The sequence below is a fragment of the Penicillium argentinense genome (assembly GCF_028826775.1).
Source record: "Penicillium argentinense strain IBT 30761 chromosome Unknown utg000005l_segment0_segment0, whole genome shotgun sequence".
Taxonomy (NCBI): Eukaryota; Fungi; Ascomycota; class Eurotiomycetes; order Eurotiales; family Aspergillaceae; genus Penicillium; species Penicillium argentinense.
This window is the reverse complement of record NW_026622664.1, coordinates 5440712-5461082: the sequence shown is the minus strand read 5'-3', so window position 1 is coordinate 5461082 and position 20371 is coordinate 5440712. Positions and strand designations below refer to the sequence as shown.

General features: G+C 54.4%; 7 protein-coding genes across 7 annotated transcripts; 5 read left to right on the top strand and 2 right to left on the bottom strand.

Moving 5' to 3' along the window:
• Positions 1–808: 808 nt before the first annotated feature.
• On the top strand, positions 809–2089 carry N7532_006846 (RNA-binding protein; the record flags this gene model as incomplete). The annotated part of the gene is made up of 3 exons (XM_056619340.1): positions 809–1011; positions 1137–1437; positions 1499–2089. 3 exons carry the CDS (start codon positions 809–811, stop codon positions 2087–2089), a joined length of 1095 nt encoding a protein of 364 aa, XP_056475499.1.
• Positions 2090–2863: 774 nt separating this feature from the next.
• N7532_006845 (GTPase-activating protein GCS1) lies at positions 2864–4400 on the top strand (the record flags this gene model as incomplete). Its single annotated transcript, XM_056619339.1, has 3 exons — positions 2864–2905; positions 2986–3054; positions 3201–4400. 3 exons carry the CDS (start codon positions 2864–2866, stop codon positions 4398–4400), a joined length of 1311 nt encoding a protein of 436 aa, XP_056475498.1.
• A 316-nt stretch (positions 4401–4716) lies between these two features.
• Positions 4717–7470, bottom strand: N7532_006844 (mitochondrial elongation factor MEF2; the record flags this gene model as incomplete). Its single annotated transcript, XM_056619338.1, has 1 exon — positions 4717–7470. The coding sequence occupies one exon, from the start codon at positions 7468–7470 to the stop codon at positions 4717–4719; it is 2754 nt and encodes a 917-aa protein (XP_056475497.1).
• A 443-nt stretch (positions 7471–7913) lies between these two features.
• Positions 7914–9810, top strand: N7532_006843 (retromer subunit VPS17; the record flags this gene model as incomplete). The annotated part of the gene is made up of 3 exons (XM_056619337.1): positions 7914–8348; positions 8430–8883; positions 8939–9810. The coding sequence occupies 3 exons, from the start codon at positions 7914–7916 to the stop codon at positions 9808–9810; spliced, it is 1761 nt and encodes a 586-aa protein (XP_056475496.1).
• A 410-nt stretch (positions 9811–10220) lies between these two features.
• On the bottom strand, positions 10221–10619 carry N7532_006842 (GFA family protein; the record flags this gene model as incomplete). The annotated part of the gene is made up of 1 exon (XM_056619336.1): positions 10221–10619. One exon carries the CDS (start codon positions 10617–10619, stop codon positions 10221–10223), a length of 399 nt encoding a protein of 132 aa, XP_056475495.1.
• Positions 10620–11487: 868 nt separating this feature from the next.
• N7532_006841 (putative nucleoside-diphosphate-sugar epimerase) lies at positions 11488–12630 on the top strand (the record flags this gene model as incomplete). Its single annotated transcript, XM_056619335.1, has 3 exons — positions 11488–11507; positions 11560–11765; positions 11834–12630. The coding sequence occupies 3 exons, from the start codon at positions 11488–11490 to the stop codon at positions 12628–12630; spliced, it is 1023 nt and encodes a 340-aa protein (XP_056475494.1).
• Positions 12631–13230: 600 nt separating this feature from the next.
• Positions 13231–20315, top strand: N7532_006840 (putative THO complex component (Rlr1); the record flags this gene model as incomplete). Its single annotated transcript, XM_056619334.1, has 2 exons — positions 13231–18146; positions 18203–20315. The coding sequence occupies 2 exons, from the start codon at positions 13231–13233 to the stop codon at positions 20313–20315; spliced, it is 7029 nt and encodes a 2342-aa protein (XP_056475493.1).
• Positions 20316–20371: the final 56 nt, after the last annotated feature.

The window sequence follows — 20371 nt, the reverse complement described above, 5'->3', positions numbered from 1 at the left end:
ATTGAGAGCTTTCAGTTGACGTGCATAGAATGACTGCAATGGTCGCTTGGATTGTCTGTCATGGATTTTACTTGCCGTTTTTGCCCTTGCTGGTCCGCTCGTGTAGGAACCTTTTTGGGAAATAAGCTCCAAATCAAGGTAGCCACAATATGCAGGTAGCTTTGGGGGCAGAATGTTATCATCAAAATTGCCCGCAATACCTCCCTGTTTTCGCCTATCCGATCAGAGCTCGATCCGTTGATTCCTCCAAGTGAGTCAATGCCAGTCGGTGAAGCCAGTCGAATCGATCGAAGATCATGGCACCTCACCGAATTGGGTCCGGCTCCACAATGACGTTAAGCTGTTGCCGGGGCACTCACTTGGTGAATTGAGGTGAGCGGCCGGCGTGGGCCCCTAGCTCTGGGTAAGGCGGCTTGACAAAGGCGCCCTCGTTGGATTCACTGGGCGGGCTGAGCGCAGCCTAGCCTGGCCTGGCCGCCGCCCGAGTACTGCCGCCCAAACGCAACAGTGAAAGCGAATCCCCCCAACAGGCTAGTCTACACCGCCTCCTCCTTTCCACCTTCCTCCCTTCCTCTCTTCCTTCCCTTCGTAGTGTCATCCTCTACCTTCTGATTTCCATCATCTCTTCTTCCCCCCCTCTTCAACCGGTATCTAGGGCACCAAGCTACCCTGCTCCTTCCCCCAACTCTCCCCTCGTCAAGTTTTCAACCCCCGCCCCCAGGCCAACCCGAACAAACACTCCCCTCTGTGTTTGTTTGACACATCGAGCTTTTTTACCCATCATCTATCTTTGTGTCTCGCCTTCAAGATGTCTGCCGTCGACAACCTCGCCGACTCCGTGGCTAACACCACCATCAACGACACCCCCACCACTAACGGCACCGCTGCGACCACTCAGGCCACCGACGCCGCGGCCGCCAGCGCCGATGAGGGTCGTCGTCTGTACATCGGGAACCTCGCTTATGCGACCACCGAGGAGGAGCTCAAGGAGTTCTTCAAGGGTTACGCCATGTACGTTTCGATGGTCAAGCTTTGGCGAAGCTCGTGTGGCTGAGCTGAAGATGACGCTCCCCTTCCCGCTCCCCAACCCCCAACAGGATCACTTGTGTCCAGCAATACTGACTTGGAGCTTTCAGCGAGAGTACCTCGATCCCGGTGAACCCACGCACCAACCGTCCCGTCGGCTACGCGTTTGTTGACCTCGCCACCGCCGCCGAAGCGACTACCGCCATCGAAGGTCTGTCCGGCAAGGAGATCCTTTCGCGCAAGGTCTCCGTGCAGCTCGCTCGCAAGCCGGAGCCCGTCGAGGCCAAGGAGGGCGCTGCTAGTGGTGGCGAGGGTGCCAGCGGCAACGAGGGCCGCAAGCGTACCGGTGGTCGGGGCCGTGGCCGCGGTCGAGCTCGCGGCCGTGGTGGCCGACTTGGACGCGGTCGTGGTGTAAGTTCAAAGTTCCCCTGTTTTTCTAACCCGCATTGCTCATTAGAATTGTTTTTAACAGGCTCAGGATGGTCAGGATACCACCGACGCCCCCGCCGCTAACCAAGCCGCCCCCGCCGAAACTACTGCGGCTACCGCCAACGAGACCGAGTCCGCTACCGCCGACGGCGCCAAGCAGGGTAAGGCCCGAGCTGCGCGCCAGCCGAACCAGAAGCAGCGTGGACCACCCGAGGACGGTATTCCCTCCAAGACCAAGGTTATGGTGGCCAACCTTCCCTACGACCTTACCGAGGACAAGCTGAAGGAGATCTTCGTTGAATACTCCCCCGTCTCGGCCAAGGTCGCTCTGCGTCCCATTCCTCGTTTCATGATTAAGAAGCTCCAAGCTCGCAACGAGCGTCGCAAGACCCGCGGCTTCGGCTTTGTTAACCTGGCCTCTGAGGAGCTCCAGGCCAAGGCCGTTTCCGAGATGAACGGCAAGGAGATCGACGGTCGCACCATCGCCGTGAAGGTTGCTATTGACAGCCCCGGCAAGGAGGACGACGTCAATGCCGCGGCCGACAAGTATGAGGAGACCAACCCTTCTGCTGAGGACAACGCTGCTCCCGCCGCTGCCCCCGCCGCGGCTGCTCCCGTCGAGAGCACTGCTTAAGCTGGTCTTATTTTTCCACAGATGGATTGCTGAATGGCTTGCTTTTCGGAATGGAGGGGCGTTAGTTGCGTGATATGAATATGACATAGTGATTTTCAAGTCACCCGGTAGGACCATTCCTTTCCTGAGCGAGTACTTCTGGACGCAATCTGTGGTGATGAGTTGTGATGACATTTTTCCTTTGTTTTTACGGATGCCATGGAATGTCCATGCTGGAGAGCTTTGCTTTGGCCTCCCATCCTTTAACGACCTTTGCCTTCTCCATCTGTATCTTAGCTTCATTTAACTTCTGATGACGATCTGCCCAAGGTCTCCTCGCCGGTACAAGTGTAATTTCGTAGCCTCTATTGTATGCTCGCTAGTATTTTCGTCGAATTCCCCGTAGTACCTTAACGGGAGCAGAGTACTGGCCTTCTGGCAGACTGCTGTGCTCCAGCTGGTCTCAACCTTGGCGATGACGCTAGCTCGGAGCGACCCTCGCACCCTCGCTGATCGGCGGCCAAAACATACCTGAGGTATGTCGTACACCTCGCTCTACCCTCAAACTACGCATCCGATACTGCTTACTCGACTCCCGTTGCCCCTTTTTCTTGCGTGCGTTCGGTGGAGCGATCGAGAATCAACAGAAAAGGGGTTAGGCACCAAACCGTCTCATTCTCCGAAATCAACGTGCGGCACCGAGTCCGCTCCACCCACACCCTTGGATCGCCATCTTGCGTGCCTGGCTTCCCTTCCCATTGTCCCTACTGCAACACTCTATATATAACCAACATCATGTCTCGCATGTGGGAGGTCGACCCGGAGACAAGGACAAAGGTGCGCTCACAATCGCCCCCCTCCATTGGCCGCCAGGCTCGCTGCACGATCAGGACGACTGACACGCAACGGACGAACAGCTCCTCCAGATCTCCAAGACAAATGGAAATGATAGATGTTGCGATTGCGGTGCACCATCGCCTCAATGGGTATGTCACTCAGACTCCAGTTCCAGCTCTGAATACAATTTGCGCCCAGTGGCCGCAATCCTGAACGGAGGCGATGCCCCCCTCCTACTGGCCATGTCCTCCCATCTACACCAGACATCAGACTAACATTCTGTCCTCCCATGTAGGCCTCACCCAAGTTCGGAACCTTCATCTGCCTCAACTGTGCAGGCACACACCGCGGGCTCGGTGTACACATCTCCTTCGTCCGCTCGATCACCATGGACGCCTTCAAGCACGCCGAGATCCAGCGCATGGAGCTCGGAGGAAACGAGCCCTGGAAGGCATTCTATGATGCGCATCCGGTCACCACCTCCGAGGGCCGCACATTCGAAGATTCGACTATTAAGGAACGATACGACGGCGATGCGGGTGAGGAATGGAAGGAGCGTCTAACCTGCAAGGTTGAAGGTCGCGAGTACGTGCAGGGCCAGGAGAAGAAGAACAATGCCAACGCCTCATCGCGATCCAGCACACCGATGAGTCTTGGAGGTGCGGCTGGCGCTGGCGCTGGGGCGAGGACGAGCTCGCCTACTACCTCTATTCGATCCGATAGCGTGCGAGGCGGGGCCGCTACGAAGAAGGAACAGAACGAGGCCTATTTTGCCAAGTTGGGTAACGAGAACTCCACGCGCTCTGATGCTCTGCCTCCTTCGCAGGGCGGAAAGTTCACTGGCTTCGGAGGTGGTATGCCTCCGGCTGCTGGTGACCGTCGGTCTTCACCATTTGGCGGGTTCGGTGGATGGGGCGCATTTGGGAGTGGTGGTGGTGGAGGAGGAGGAGGAGGACTCGATGATTTCCAGAAAGATCCCATGGGCAGTTTGAGCAAAGGATTCGGCTGGTTCGCGTCGACGGTCGGAAGGGGTGCGAAGACGGTCAACGACTCATACTTGCAACCGACCGCGAAGCAACTCGCCGAATCCGACTTTGCTGCCCAGGCCCGTATGCAGGCGGCTAATTGGGGCCAGAACTTTCAAACAGGTGCCCGCAGCGCTGCAGACCAGTTCAACCGCTTTGTCGAGGGCGATGAAGGTGCCCAGGGCTCCTCCCGTTCTCGCGTCGAGCCCGAGCGTCGGGATTTCTGGGACGACTTCTCATCAATTGCTTCGCAACAAGAGAAGGAGCGGACGGGTCACCAGCGAAGTGGATCGCGATCAGACGTCATTGGGACTGCTGCGATGCGCAAGGGCCCTACCCCAGCAACTTCTGGTTTGTCCAACTCGACTCCCGCTTCGGCTGCGGACACTTCGGTGCCTTCTGGGGTAGAGGGGGCTGAAGCTTCTAAAACGAAGCCAAAGGAGAAGGATGAATGGGATGATGAATGGTAGTATATATTCGGAATTGGCTAGTCGTTCCATGTGTTTACGAGGCGGGTTTCAGACGCCATGACTTTTGTATACCGTCTTGCCTTTTTGGTTACCTCATATACCTCGTTTGGATTTGATGAATAAAGTATCTCCTACGTGTACTGCGGGGAGGTCTACAACTTTGATTTGCTAGATTCATACTGCATGTGTGTAATTGTCTTCGCATTGAAAACGTAGTGGTAGTACATTGGAGAAGATGCTATAGAGGGAATATAATGTAATGTACACGGATGCTTATAAACGAGAAGAAGCTGCTTCAATTTGAGGAACAACTGCCTCAGAAGCCACCTCTTAGCTCCGCAAGGACGGCCTTTTGTCTTTGAGCAGACATGTTCTCAAACCGGTCCACACTCATAACAAAAGTGCCCCGACCAGCTGTCAGGCTCCGTAGATGCTTCAGGTACCCAACCATCTCTTTCAGGGGCACCTTGGCAGTGATTGTGCGTGGGTTAGACGAGATGGCAGATATCTCTGCAGCAACAGATTGCGTTGCAAATGGATCTGGCGGCGCATACACGCGGTTGGGGTTAATGGGAGGTAGGTCATTTTCGGCGGCAATGGACTCGGTGCTTGACGCATCAGTACCAGGGATAGGAACATGCTCATCGAGAGAGACGATATGGCCGCCTCGCGAAGACGAAATGTCATGGACAACTGAGCCCAGGCTTGCTTCATCGACACTAATAATGACATTCATGACCGGCTCCATCATTACAGTTCCCGGACCTGTAAGTAGCTCTCGCAACGCGGCACTGGTGGCCTGACGGGCTGCAGCGGCGAGTGCAGAGGTTGTAGTATCCCCGCCAAAGAGATGCTCCGGAGGGTTGATGGTGAGCGTGACCCGGGTGTTGTGCATCGGGAATGTGAATTGGGGACCACGGGCGAGAGCTGCCAAGGCACCGTTTTGCAGTGCTGTGCGAAGGGTGACTGTATCCATACCGGGTGGTAGGAATGGACTAGATTCTTCTTCTCCTCGGGATGCACGCTCCATTTGCAGACCGTGTGCCCGGATAATGATTTGATTGCCCTCGATATTTTCAGCAAGCAGAGTGTCTTCTTCCGCTGCGTCGGAGATATCTTCCCCATTGAGTGGTTGGACAAGTGCCGTGCAGCCTGCCTTACCACGGCGACCGGCAACTTCCTTATCAAAGATCTTGGTGACCGGCGACGATTCACCCAATCCGGATTCGCGATATCCGATCTCGATACGACCCATCGAGGCCTTCGCCTTGAGGTCGTTGATGAGACGATCACGGGCAATCTCAAGATGCAATTCGCCCATGCCGCTCAGAAGAGTCTGGCCTGATTCTTCATCCACACTGACGTGGAGACTCGGGTCCTCTCGCAGGAGTAGTGCAAGTGATTCTTGCATTCTCTTTTCTTCGCTCAGACTATGCGGCTCAACGCTGGTGAAGAAGACTGGTGGGGGCACTTCAATAGGACGCAGCTGTAGACTGGTCAAAGGTTCCGGGGGTGTCGGCTTGTTGCCAGCATAGGAAACGAGAGTGTCTCCGGTACGGGCCTGCTTCAGCCCGACCACGACACCGATATGGCCCGCTGGAATGGAATCCACTTCCACTGCATCATTGGCGTACATCTTCAGCAGACGCGGGGCCCGTTCAGAAAGATGCAGGTTGGTGTTGAAAAGCAGACTATTGCGATCAAGAGAGCCAGAATACACCCTCACGTAAACCAATACGCCACGTTTGGCATCGTTGACCACCTTGAATGCCAAGGCGCAGCTTTGCAATTTGTCAATTGCATCTTTGGGGTTGGTTTGAGGAGCAGTGTTCTTCTTTTTCTTGCTCTTGGCAGGAACAGAGGCTTTCTCGCTCTGCTCGACGATAAGGTCACCTGAGAGTAACCGTCGTAGTCCTCCTTTAACGCCACCGATACTGACCTCTGGATCAGAGGCCTCAGCGGGGCTGGGAAGGAGATTCACAACCGCGTCGAGCAATGGCTGGACACCCATATTGCGGAAACTCGCTCCTGCGAAAAGTGGTACGATTCGACTTGTCGGGTCGAGAACGCACCGTCGGAGACTGTCGATAATATCCATAGAAGAGACGGCCATGTGGTCCTCGTCGCATTCAAAGAAATTCTCAACAATAGTTTCGTCCTGTTCACTGAGGAGCTCGACCAGCGCAATTCGCGCCTTTCTCAGCTCTTGTCCCAGAGACGGCTCCTCCGCGTCAAGTTGTTCCAGATTCATCATTTTCACGGTGCGTCCATCATCGCCCTCTTTCCATCTCAGGGCTTGGAGGTTAATAGCGTCGGCAATACCAACAAATGGCCCCGTCACCCCTTCGAACCAAGGAATATGGCATACTGCTGGGTATACAGATAGGCGAGAGCTCACTTCTCGCACTGTCCGACCAAAGGCAGCTCCATCGCGATCCAGTTTGTTGACATAGATCACGCGAGGGATCTTGTACGTGCTCGCCTGATGCCAGACCTTCTCAGTCTGTGCCTCGACTCCGGCCACACCGTCCAGAATACAGACAGCGCCATCCAAAATGCGCAAGGATCGCATGACTTCAAATGTAAAGTCTGCGTGACCCGGCGTGTCGATGAGATTAATCGTATGTGAAGCTGCAGACCTCGGTAAAGACTGGTCTCGCGCCCCCGTCTGAGCCCCGTCGACATTACCAGGAGGCCAATGGAAGGTGATGGCAGCCGACTGAATGGTGATTCCTCGTGCACGCTCAGCCGGCAAGAAATCAGTCACAGTCGAACCCTCATCCACATCGCCGAGGCGCCGAGTGAAGCCGCTGTAAAATAGCATGCGTTCCGTGGTCGTCGTCTTTCCGGCATCGATGTGAGCGATGATTCCGATGTTGCGGGTTCGGTCCAAGACTTCGTCCTGCCACCTGGACAAAGAAGTAGAGAAGCATTGTATAGACTGTCTTTGCGCTTGTATGCTATTGAGCCCGGAGAAGCTCTTGAGAGGGTTGATTGGGCTCCTATAAAAACGGGAGCCCATACAACGCATCCCCGAGCCGGGGAGGCGCAACAACGGGGCTGCGACCATTTCCTAGGAAGCTACCATGCAATCTGGTATATATACTGAGCTCTTTGATGTCGATATCTTTTTCAAAGGGACCGATTCATTGGCGCGCTGTTCCATGCAATGCACGATTGTGAGAGCTTAAAGGGAAAACCGCGCGGAGCTGGCAACTTCGGGGCTTGGCGCGCGCATTCCACTCCTACGTAACTCCCGAACCTCCACACTTCGACATTTCGGACCGCCAACCTCACGCTCAGGACTTGTTTGTGCTTTGCTATGCGCTTCTTTTAGCGACCTTCGCTGTCAACTTTGCCTGCGCCGACGTGGGTTCTCCGACTGCTTTCCGAGCTACCTGGCCGCTACTGTTGGGGTCAATCCCGAGCCCATAATACTGACGCCTGTCATTTAGCAGCTCTCACCCTTTGGCCCTCCCGTGAAGACGCCCCTTACCTCCAATCCCATCAAAGATGGACTACTCAGCCATCTCCCACGATCCCGATCATCCCGCCGGCACCTCGCCCTGGGGTTCTCCGCGCCCCGACCGAACCACGTTCCCCACCTCCAGCAACAGCGATATCCCGTCATCGCCACTGCCCGGTCAGGAACAGTCAACGGACAGCGCGGACGGTGCGCAGGATGCCGGGATTCAATCCCCCGACCTTTCTGCTCAACTTCAGAGTGCCCAAATAGGAGACCCGGACTATGCGGAGGGCCAGTCACCGTTCGCGACTCAGCAATCCCCTAATGCAGAGCAGCGGTCACAGCTCCCCGCACGGTACCATACCGGAGCAAGACAGAATTCCCGCCCTCCCGCGCCGGTGCCGACATACAGGATCCAAGGAAAGATCACTGGTCTGGAGCGGACGGGCAAGAAAGATCCCATTCTCCGATTTGATGTCCACGTGAGTTGATTGACCCCCTAGGAATCCCAATGTGTCCCCGAGCATGACTATGACTAACTTCGGATTGAAATCTCAATGCAGACTAATATCCCCAAATTCCGCACGACCCAATACCGCGATGTTCGTCGTACACACTCCGAATTCACCAAGCTCGCCGACCACTTGATCTCGGCCTGTCCCGAGGCTCTTGTCCCCGCGGTGCCACCACCAGTCACCCCCGCCGGCGCTGGGACCGACGAAGACGAGATCCGAGTCAAGGCCTCTATGCAACGATGGCTCAATATCGTGCTTAGCAATGAGGTTCTCATTCAAGACGACGAGATGGTGCTTTTCGTGGAGAGTGATTTCGGATATAGCCCCGTTCTCCGCATGAAACAGCCGGCCACGGGTGTACGGCGCAAGATGTTGAAGCAATTTGCGCCGCCCCCGGATGATACCCCCGAGCTTCAGGATGCTCGTCCCACTGTCAAGATGTTCTACCTCGGATCAATGGATGCGAGCCACAAGGTGGACCGCGTTGTTAAAGGTCGTCGAGGTACGTCAATTGAATAAACCGCCTAAGTTGGAAACATACAGCTAATTTTTATTAGGACTGGGTTTGGCCGAATCTGAATTTGGTGTCAAGATTGGACAGATGCACGTTCAGGAAACACACCCTGGTTTGGGACTGGCTTACCGCAAGCTTGGCAAGATAATTCAAACCGTCGGTGACTTCCACGCTGTCCAGGCGACCGCTGAGGCCACGACTTTGGGAGAGCCATTGAGCTATCATTCCTCGGACGCTTTCATTGTGAAGGAGACTCTGACCAACAGACACATCCTACTGCGCGAACTTCTTCAGGCTCAGCAGAACGCTCGAAGCAAACGTGCCGCGGCAGACCGATTGAAAGTCAGCTCATCTGTTCGCCCGGACAAGGTCGATGAGGCAATCAGTGCCCTGGAGGAAGCTCAAGGCCATGAGGACTATCTTACTAAACGCACCCACCGCGTGACGAATAACCTGCTTCACGAGAAGCGCCGCTGGTTCGACCGGACCACTGCGGACCTTTTGTTCAGTCTGCGCGAGTATACACTGCGCCAGATTGAAGCAGAGCGCCGCACCCTCGCCACTCTGGAGAGCGTCCGACCTGATATCCGTGCCATTGATGCCTCTGGTGGGTTGAGCCGGCTGGGACGTGAGGCACACCCGGCCACTCGCCGTACACATGCTGTTTCGAGTCAGGGCCCTAAGGGGGACGCCTGGAGTGGAGTTCCCCGTCGTCCGGATAGCATGGGGCGCAGCATGAGTGGCAGCTTCACTGCCCCTTCAATCGCCCACGACGATGATGATGAGACTAGTCCCGGGTCTGGCCAGGGCCGAGCTCGATCTACCAGCCAGACGACCGAGGCGATCGCGGAGGAAGATGATGATCGTCTGGATGCTCGCAATGCTGCTAGCCGGCTGGCCACCAGCACCTTCTAAACTGAACAGAATCTTGGAACGCATCGACTGTATTCAGTATCAAATGTGTACATGTAGCCTGAGCACGACTCCGTGATTCCCCTTTGTTGCTTTTTTAATTCGTGTCTCGTCTTTTTTCTTTTCTTTTCTTTTCTATTAAGCTATTATGGGCCCAATTCTATGTTTGTAGTTTGTTCGGATTCCCCAAGATATCATATGAAACACAGCCACCTGGACATCTCCAAGTTGCCTTCTCAAACCAGAACTATCATTGTTTATGGATGAAAAAAAATTGTCGCTCCATTGCGCAAACTCCCTGCTTTGAAGACCTCCCTAAAATCTCTACTACATGCCCCTTCTCAACGACATACCCCTTTCCCTCTGAAACAACGCCCCTTCCCAACCTGGTCAGTCGCCACGATACCCTCCTATCACTGAGGCCATCCCTCATACCTCTCTGCTCCATCATCTGGCACCTGGAACCAGGAAGCCTTCTCCTTCAAGAAAATATGAGCAGACAGAGACGGAACCAGTCCTTTGACATCGTCCAGCGTACCCGCCGCCAACCCCTCTTCCTCGGGCATGCTGAACACTTTCATCGTGAGGACCGATCCACAACGAGGACAGAAGGTACGGGTAGCATTTTCGCTGGATTTCCATTCCTTGGGCTCCGTCTCCCACTGAATTGAGCCAGCAGGGACGTGTACGAAGGACAGGTAGGGTGCACCTGCTTGTTTGCGGCATTCGGAGCAGTGGCAGTTGACCAGCCTAGTCGGGCTTGCAGAGGTGGTATAGCGAATGTGTTTGCAAGCGCAACTTCCCGAAGCCATGATGGTTTGATTTGAGATTTTGCATGGGTGGAGGGCTCGATGTTCTGGGGAGTTGTCGATACGAAATCCCCCCGCTTGCGCTGGCCGCCTTTATACTTCCCAGCGCTCGTGCCACCGCCATGTCACGGCGTGATTGGACGGTTCTACAGCAACAGTAAATGTCGTTTTAGTAGATTACCATGCCATACACTGCTACACTTTAGTGTAAATACAAAATTTTGGACTTAATTAGTTATCCGCCAATCCACAAACTATCATTGCATACTACTTACAGCCCTGGAGTGTAGGAAGTCATCGAATAATGCGCTAGTGGGTCATCTGCTGTACACAAAGTATTGCATGTACCTCTTCAGGTGGGGACCGCGCATAACGTAATGGTTGAAGAGAATAAAATCTCACCAAGTACTGGAGAGTCTCACGTTCTTCTTTCTTTGAATACCATTTTTTGAACTTGATGGCGTGACGATGCCTGCTCGTCTCCCGCAGAGTGATATATCCGACTCTCTGATGTCATGCGGGACAGCTATCAACAGTATCACCGGAAGTTGAATATCGCTTGGGGGCGGCGATTTCTTCGCAACTTCTAAGCGGATAGTCAACTCATTTGAAATACTTACATACTTAAAATCATCAGACAGTCGACTGGATCATGTAGTCGAAGCAGCTCAAAGCTCGGGGATGGGCTGTTCACGCCCCCACCTTTGTGGTTCCTCGGAGCAAGTTTCTCAATTGAGCTGATTTCAAAGCAAACACAACCCCAACTAGGACAAAGTTTTTGTCTCACTCTCACCTTCAATCTTCATTTATCTGACCCCTCTTTCAACTTCTCTGCCCAGAGTTTATTATCAATCTATCGTCTCCACGCAACATGGCTCCGAAGGTCTTCTTGTGAGCCTCCCCACTTTTCATCCCTATCAAGCTATGCTGATTGTCTCCACAGGACTGGCGTGACCGGCTATATCGGTGGTGATGGCCTGTATGCCGTTTCCAATGCGCACCCCGACTGGGAACTCTCTGCCCTCGTCCGCAGCAAGGAAAAGGCTGCCCGGCTGACGAGCCAGTATCCCAAGATTCGGGTGGTCCTCGGCGACCTGGATTCTTCGGATATCATCGAGGAGGAAGTGAAGAATGCTGATATTGTCTTCCGTGGGTTCCCCAAACATCTCAATATTGCTTTTGTTCTGAGCTTTGCAAGGCTGACCTTGCGCTGTCAGATTTCGCCGATTGTGATCACGTCGCCGCGGCCAAGGCGATTGCCAAAGGTGCTCAGCATCACACACCTGAGCGGCCCCTGTGGCTAATTCACACTTCGGGCACGGGCATCCTGACGGTCGAGGACCAGCGCGCTCGAAGCTATGGAATCGAACGACTTAAAGAATATAACGACTGGGAGGGAGTTAGCGAGCTTGTCAACCTTCCCGAGGACGCCTTCCACCGAAATGTAGACGAAATTATTATTGGCATCGGCCGACGCGACCCATTCAGTGCTCGTACCGCTGTTGTCTGCCCACCTACTATCTATGGCCCTGGCCGTGGGCCTGGCAATACCAAGAGTGTACAGGCCTACCTGCTGAGCGCCGCGGTGTTGAAGCGCGGCAAAGGCTTCTTGGTTGGGAAGGGAGAAAATGTTTGGCACCAGGTTCACGTCCAAGATTTGAGCAACGTCTATCTGGCTCTGGGTGATGCTGCGGCTGCTGGTGGAGGGAAAGCCACATGGAACGAAGAGGGATACTATCTTGCCGAGAATGGTTCTTTCGTGTGGGGGGATATCCAGCGGAAGGTGGCCGAGGAGGCACATGCTCAGAAATTTATTGAATCACCAGCGGTCGAGTCTCTGGACGACAAGCAGACTAGCGATATTTTGTCCGTGGGTCTTTATGCTTGGGGTTCCAACTCTCGTGGACGTGCAATTCGGGCCCGGAAGCTTTTTGGATGGGAGCCTAAGCAGCCCAAGTTGATTGACTTGATACCGGACATTGTCTCGCTCGAGGCGAAAGCGCTTGGTCTGTGAATTTTGTTTTTGATAGGAAAAAATGAGTTTAAAAGCTCCCCCCAATAAGGAAACGATGGTACTGGTAATTTCTCACGCGATTTTTGCTGCCTTCGATTGGAGTAGAAATAAATTGTCAATCAATGAGACCATGCTATTGGTTCTGTACGCTAAAGCAATCAAATAAAAATCCATGGAATGATGGCAGTAACAATCAACGCAACGAAGTGCCAGGGATATGTTTGCATAGGAGTTACCGCATAGTTAGTCCGGGCGGCAGGGGAGGCAGTTATTGCCTCAGGCACCACGCATTCGGGCCGGCCCCATCTTTGCTGCGAACAAGCTTCACTGCCATCGTGATTCACTCATCCTCGCCATTCACCACCCTTCGCTTAGCTACCCGCAGGGCATAATTGTCCACGCTGGTAAGGCTTTTTCTCTCCAACTCTTTTCCACACACGTTTCCGCTTCCCAATCTTTTTTCAATCGCTGATCATCGCCTTTGCGCGTTACGTTTAGCAACCAACCGTTCAAGTTTCATCTTTCTCCGCACATCCAATCGAACCTATCATTTCGAATCTGTCTGTTCAATCTCAGGTGGCCAACGGCCTTCCAGACGCCATGGCACCCGGTCAGGGTGGCAAGCGCAAGCGCGACGGCCGCTCGTGGTCAGGCGATTCGCCGAGTAACGAGCCCTCACGTCCGTCGCCTCACCGTCCTGGTAACTTGAACATGGCACACCACAACGCGCAGCAGGGCTATCAACCTAGCCCATCCCGCGATTCTCATGACACACGCGATCGTCCGCGCCGTTATTCTCACCGAGGAGGAGGAGGTGGTGGTGGTGGTGGTGGTGGTGGCCGAGGCAACTACCGCCGCGGATCGTACGAAGGCCCCAATTACCAGCACCGAGATGCAAGCGCAATGTCTTCCCAGTCTCAGAACCAGCCTCAGAACCAGTTTCAGAACCAGTTTCAGAACCAGCCTCAGGAGACAACAGAGAATGCGCCTACAAATGAAGAGCGTGTTAGGACCCAGCCTACACCTTCCCCCACGCCCAACACTCCCGCAGCGCAGCCCCAGCAGCCTCCTCCATCCCGAGCCGAAACCGACGTGAATCCTGAACAGCTCCCAAAGAAGACACCCTCTGTTTACGATTACGAATATGTCACAGACGCTGTTGCACGAGAGTGGTTCTCTGGAGGAAAACAGAAGATTGTGGAACAAGGACGCGCTGCTCTATCTCAACAGGATGCTCCTACATTGGCATCGATCTACCAAGAGCTGGTCTATTCCGTATTTAACGGACGAGCGGCGCCGTCGGAGGCAGGGACAGTTGTCAAGGATATTATCGGTGATGAATTTGCATCTCAGGATCTGGATATAGAAGTCGAGGACCCGAAGCCTTCGACCGCCGAGCTGGACTCGCGCTCATTGTTCCTCGACATCCTTTCAATTGTCACAGACGCCGATACAGCGAACCCTGTGCTGAAGCCTCTCGTTTCGGCGACCGCAATCTCTCCGAATCTCATGCGTCTCCAGCTCGACTCACCCCTCTTGCAATCGCTAGGATTGGTTCGCGAAACCTTTACCCGCATGGGAATCCGCAAGCAGACCAACCTTCTTTATCGCCAATCTAACTACAATCTTCTCCGAGAAGAGTCCGAGGGCTATTCAAAGCTTATCACCGATCTGTTCACCACCAGCGAGAATGAGCCACCCACGTGTGAGGTAGCCCATGAAACGTTTGAACGAGTTAAAGCCATGATCGGTGCTTTTGATATGGATGTTGGTCGAGTCCTTGATGTGATGCTTGATGTGTTTGCTTCCGTACTTGTCAAAAACTCCCGTTTCTTCGTGAAGTTGTTGCGAGTCAGCTCCTGGTGGCCCAAGGAGGACCATGCTCGCTGTGCCTCAGGACTGCCGGACTGGGCCCTTCCAAATTCACTGGAATGTCATACAACCGATGAAGAAAGAGCTCGCATCGTGAAGTCCAATGAGCAGCGTGATAGGGACTTGTTTGATCGCGCCAGACAGGTCGGTCTCCAGGCTTTCTTTGAGATCAACCGCAAACGGCTCTCTGAGGATGAAATCCACCGAGTACTTTCCGACCCTAGTGCTTTTCCTGAAGAGGAAGAAGCAACCAAGACATGGATTGAAACGACCGGAACCCTGCCAACCACCGGCAATAGAGTTGCCGCCCAGCTTCTTGGATTCAAACTGCGGTTCTATTCATCTTCGGCTCGCTCCAAGTCGGATATTCTGCCAGACAACCTCATCTATCTGACCGCACTGCTCATCAAAGTGGGCTTCGTTTCCCTCCGTGACCTCTATGCCCACCTTTGGAGACCCGATGGCTCAATGGACGTTCTGAAGGCCGAAAAGATGACAGAGAAAGCAGAAAGAGAGAAGACTGCGCGTCCAGGTGGTGGTATGAACGCTTTGATGATGGCCTCCGCACTCTCGGACGATACTATTCCAACTCCACGCCTGCGTGATGCTGCCTCTCGATTGGCCACACCAGGAAAGGAATCGGAGGCTGATAAGCAGACAACGACTACCAAGGCCGAGCCCGAACTACCTGATCCTTCGGATCAGAAGGTGCTCCTTTTGAAGAGCCTCCTCGCTATTGGCGCAATTCCCGAATCGTTGTTTATCATCAGCAAATTCCCGTGGGTCATGGATGGCTATCCTGAGCTTCCCGAACACATTCACCGCATTCTTCACCACTCGCTGAGCAAGGTCTACAATCAGGCCCAGAGTTCTCTTGGAACGGCGACTGCGCCAGCCCCGCTCCGTCGAGCCAAACGCTGGGCTCAGCTTGATCGGATTGACGACCCCGTGGAAGAAACCGATTATCATTTCTACTGGGATGACTGGGTCGATGATGTTCCAATTTGTCAGTCTGTCGATGACGTCTTCACTTTGTGCTCTACTTTCCTTAATCTCTCCGGGCACAAGATTGGCCAAGATCCTGTCCTGATGACCAAGTTTGCTCGGATTGGCAAATACAGTCTGAGAGAAGATACCAGCGAAGGCAACAAGGCTCGCTGGCATGATCTTTGTAAACGACTTTTGCTACCTGCAATCAGTCTGGCCAGAAAGAAAGTCGAAATCAAAAGCGATGATCAGGGATGGATCAAGAGGAAAAAAGAAGAGAAGCAGAGAAAATTCGATACGAGCGTCGCCAATGCCGTCTCTGACGTGTTCGAACTGGTCAGCTTTTTCCCTCGTGAGGTCCGTTTCAACATGTACGCGGAATGGCATTTCGGTCAAACTTCCAGACTGCCAGATATCAAGTCTGCTTTCGACCTGGCAAAGGCGGAAACTAAAGATGTTCTCAAGCGCATCAGCAAAACAAATATTTCGGCAATGGCTAGCCAACTGACGGCTATTGCCTTGATCAACCCCGGCATTGTCCTCAATGTCGCCATCAGCCAGATCGAGTCGTATGAAAACCTCATCGAAGTGGTTGTTCAGTGCACGCGCAAGTTTACAACCATGGGATACGACATTCTGACCTGGTGTCTCATCAATTCGTTGGGTCAGAAGGGCAGAAGCCACGTGCAGCAAGATGGCATGTTTACAAGCCGGTGGTTGAATGCTTTGGCAACTTTTGCTGGCCGAATTTTCCAAGAACATTCCGCCATGGATCCTACTCCACTTTTCCAGTATGTTGTTCAACAGCTGCGACACAACAATGTTGCCGATCTCATCGTTTTGGAAAAATTGATCAGCTCTATGGCGGGCATCATTACCGACAATGATTTCAACGACAATCAGGTTCAGGCGATGACTGGTGGTGAGGGTCTGCGGGCACGGACGCTCTTGCAGCTTTTGGACAAACGACATCAATCTCAGGCTACCTCCAAGCGACTGATCAAGTCTTTGACTCCTAATCGTCTTGCCGGCCAGCTGCTTGTTGCCATTGCGCAGGAGCGGCTTACATGTGTCTTCAGCGAGTCATCGTCAGAGTTGAAGTTACTCGCCAATATCTTCGATGAAGTCCATCGCGTTCTGACCCAATATCTCGACCTCCTGCGAAGCAACCTTTCTGTCGAGGATTTCGACTCTTTTGTGCCCGACTTCGCATCTTTGATTCAAGAGTTTGGAGTCCAGCCCGAAATCGCCTTCTGGATTCGGCGCATCAGTATATCCGACAAGCTTTTGGAGTACGAAAACTCGAAAGCAACAGGATCCCCAGCCAAAGAGGCCAAGGGGGCTTTGGCTTCTAAGCCTCATGACGAGACTCAGAAGGACACCAACGAGGATGGCGAGCGCATGGAGGTCGACAAAACGGATCAGCCTACAGCTGCTCCATCAACTCCGCCTTTGCCGCTGGCTGCGAACCCCGTCATGCAAGAGTTGATCGACAATGTTAAAGCAGTGCTGCCGTCGGACACCTGGGAAACAGTCGGCGCCTATTTTTATGCTACCTTTTGGCAACTGTCTCCCTATGACTTGCACATGCCTCAATCATCCTACCAAGATGAGAATCGGCGATTGACTAAGCAGCTTCAGCATCTTCACCAGATTCGCGACCACGGCAGGAATACTACCCAGCGAAAGGAACAAGAAAAGAAGCAAATGGAACAAGATAAAAAGCAAATTTCAAGCCTCATTGATCAGCTTGTGGCCGAAAACCGCACCCACGTGAAGAATTATCAGGACACACGCATCAGACTCCAGTCCGAGAAAGATCGGTGGTTCGCGGGTATGCGCCTCAAGTCTGAGGAGCTACATATTGCTTTGCTGGAGAAGTGTTTCATTCCTCGACTCTTGCTATCGCCCATTGATGCATTTTTCTGTTTCAAAATGTTGAAGTTCCTGCATAGCTCAGGAGCTCCCAATCTTCGCACGATGGGCTTGATTGATCAACTCTTCCGGGACCAGCGTTTGACGTCACTCATCTTTCTTTGCACTTCAAAGGAGGCTGACAATCTGGGACGTTTCTTGAGCGAGGTTCTGCGTTGGCTGTCCACCTGGCACGCCGACAAAAAAGTGTATGAGAAGGAAGCCTACGGAACAAGGAAAGATCTTCCCGGATTTGCGAAGACTGTTGATTCTGAGGGCGTCCCCGTGAACTTCCTGGAATATGAAGATTTCCGTCGTTTGTTGTACAAATGGCACCGATTGCTCTGCATTTCGCTCAAGACCTGTCTCGAAAGCAGCGAGTACATGCACATTCGCAATGCCATCAGCGTTCTTCGAGCGGTTGTCAACAACTTCCCCGCCGTGAACTGGATGGGTGCTCAAATGCGTGACTGCGTGGATTATCTCAGCAAGAACGATGATCGAGACGATGTCAAGATCCCTGCTGCCTCGCTCATCGGGGCCTTGAGAGGACGAGAAAAGAAGTGGATGCTTCCCCAGTCGTTCAACATCTTGAAGCAGACCGATGGTGGTCAATCGAAGCTCGGCTCTCAGCCCCCGACGGACCGTGCCGGAAAGTCCGGTACCCCTAGTTCGCAATCTCCCCATCCGACGTCAGCACCATTGAACGCTGCTGCGCCGGAGTTCAAACCCACTCCTCAGGAGTAAGAGTCCCTCAACTGAAATCGATTTACGTTCCAAGCTAACACGATATCCTCAGGACAAATGATACCACAAAGCAAGATCTTGGTAGAGAAGTGGAGGATGGAGAGATTGATACTCAAATGACAGATACTGCGCCTGCAACGGACTCGTACGAAGCCAAATCGCAAGCAGAGGTTCCGGCAACGGGCGTGAGCCCCGACACCACTGCTATGGACACCAGTCTGGATGTCCTCGACCGCTCAGACGAAAATCGTGATCAGCAAGAGCCCCGAGCTCGATCTCGGACAGGTCGCCAGCCCGATGTCCCTAAACGGCCTGAGCCCGCTATGAACCCGCGTGATGTGGCTCGCCTTCCCCGACACAGCGATGGTCCTAACAGGCTTCCGCCGCGGCCTGACGTGGCAGAGGATCGACGGGGCCGACACTCCGACTTAAACAACCGCAACCAACAAGGAGGTGCCGATCATGCTCGCTCCTTCGATGGCCGTGGCCCGGGTTCTGATCCTCGGGGTCGTGCACGAGACCGTGACTTTGGTGTAAGACCTTCACCAAATGATCCCATGCGTGGGCGGCCCTATCGTGACGGCCGTCTTCCTCGACAATCAGACTCGGGATGGGGACCTTATGAACCATTCGACGGTCCAAGGATGCCGCCTCCTCCTCGCTCTGAGTCGCAGAAGAGAAGGGATGCCGAGGACGACGCGATCGCCTACAAAGAAGCCATGGCAGACCGACGTCGCGTTGAAGAGCGATTGCGCGAGAAGAATCACGAACGACGTCCTCATCGTGCGTCATCGCCGTCTCGATCTGATCTACCCAATCGCCCTGAGCGATTCCCTCACGACCGCCGATCTGGCAACTTCAATACACCACCGTCTAACCCAGACGATTTCGGGTTCCCCCGAGGCCCCCGCAACGATCGTTCCGCTGGTGAACCTGATATGCACCACGGCCGTCTCCGCGGGCCCGACCCACCATCAGACACTCCATCTGCGCCACGTGGAAGGGGCCGGAACACCCGCAATGCTTCCTCTAACCTCGTGGCCCCGTCCGGCCCGAGTAATGGCAGAGTTCCTAGTCCCGATCGTCAAATTCCTACTGGCCCTGCACGACAAAGTGGACATGGAGGTCAAGATGTACCTCCATCAGCAGCATCGCACCCATCGGAGCCGAGTGAAGGCTCGGGTATCCACCCTGATCGGTTGATCAATATCGAGGATAAGCCGCAGCAACCACACGCGACTACCATGACTCCTCCATCCGGTCCTCGCGCTTCAGGGCCCCAACAAGCACCCCGAGGACCTGGTGGTGATCGTGGCCGTGGTGATAAGCGATTCGCCGGTATCAACGGCGTCCTTCAGCAGACCAACGGCTCGGCAGAACGTGCACCTGGCACACCTCGCGGACGAGGCCCGCGTCAATCGAATATCTCTTCCGCCAACGCCTCCCCTCAACTCGCTACCAGACCCCCTCTGGGCCCCAGCGGTGCCGAGACCCCCGGTTCAGCTCGTGTCCGTCCCGACGCCCGCGGAGACCTACTCGACGACGCTACTCCCGACACTCATCGTTCAACCCGCAACTCTGACCGTGAGCGGAACCGTGAGCGCCGTGCGGATGATGCCAGCGGTAGCGGCAGCTCTTCCCGCCGTGAAGACCGTCGCGAACGCGGCCGAGACTCAGACCGTGAACGCAGCCGCCGAAGCGATGCCGGTGGCGCCGGTGGCGCCGGTGACAAGGACCGCGAGGCACTCCGTCGAGCCCCCGGCTCACGCGAGGAAATGCGCCGTCGAGACCGACGAGATCGCGACGACGGGGTCGACAATGCCCCCGCATATCCCAACAACAACAACGAATCCGAGGGTCGTCTCCGTCCTCCCTCTTCTTCGGGCGCCCCGCCTCCACCTAGCGGTCCTTCTTCTCAGCCGCCTCCCCCAACCGATGACAATGGCCCTCGCCGCTGGGGCTCCGGCGGAGATCGCGGCACTCGCTCTGAGAACCGCGATCGCGAGCGTGATCGCCGTGGTGACCGTCGGGATCGTGATCAGCACCGTGATGGCGGTGGCTCTGGTCGAAAGCGTGGTCGTCCCAACCCTGACGAGAATGGTGATGGAGGCCGTGGTCCCCGTTTGGGCGGTGATAACAAGCGTCCTCGTCGTGGAGGACCCTGATCTAAACTCATGCCATGAGCTTTTTAGGGGAGATGTTTCGTGGATGGTTTACAGCA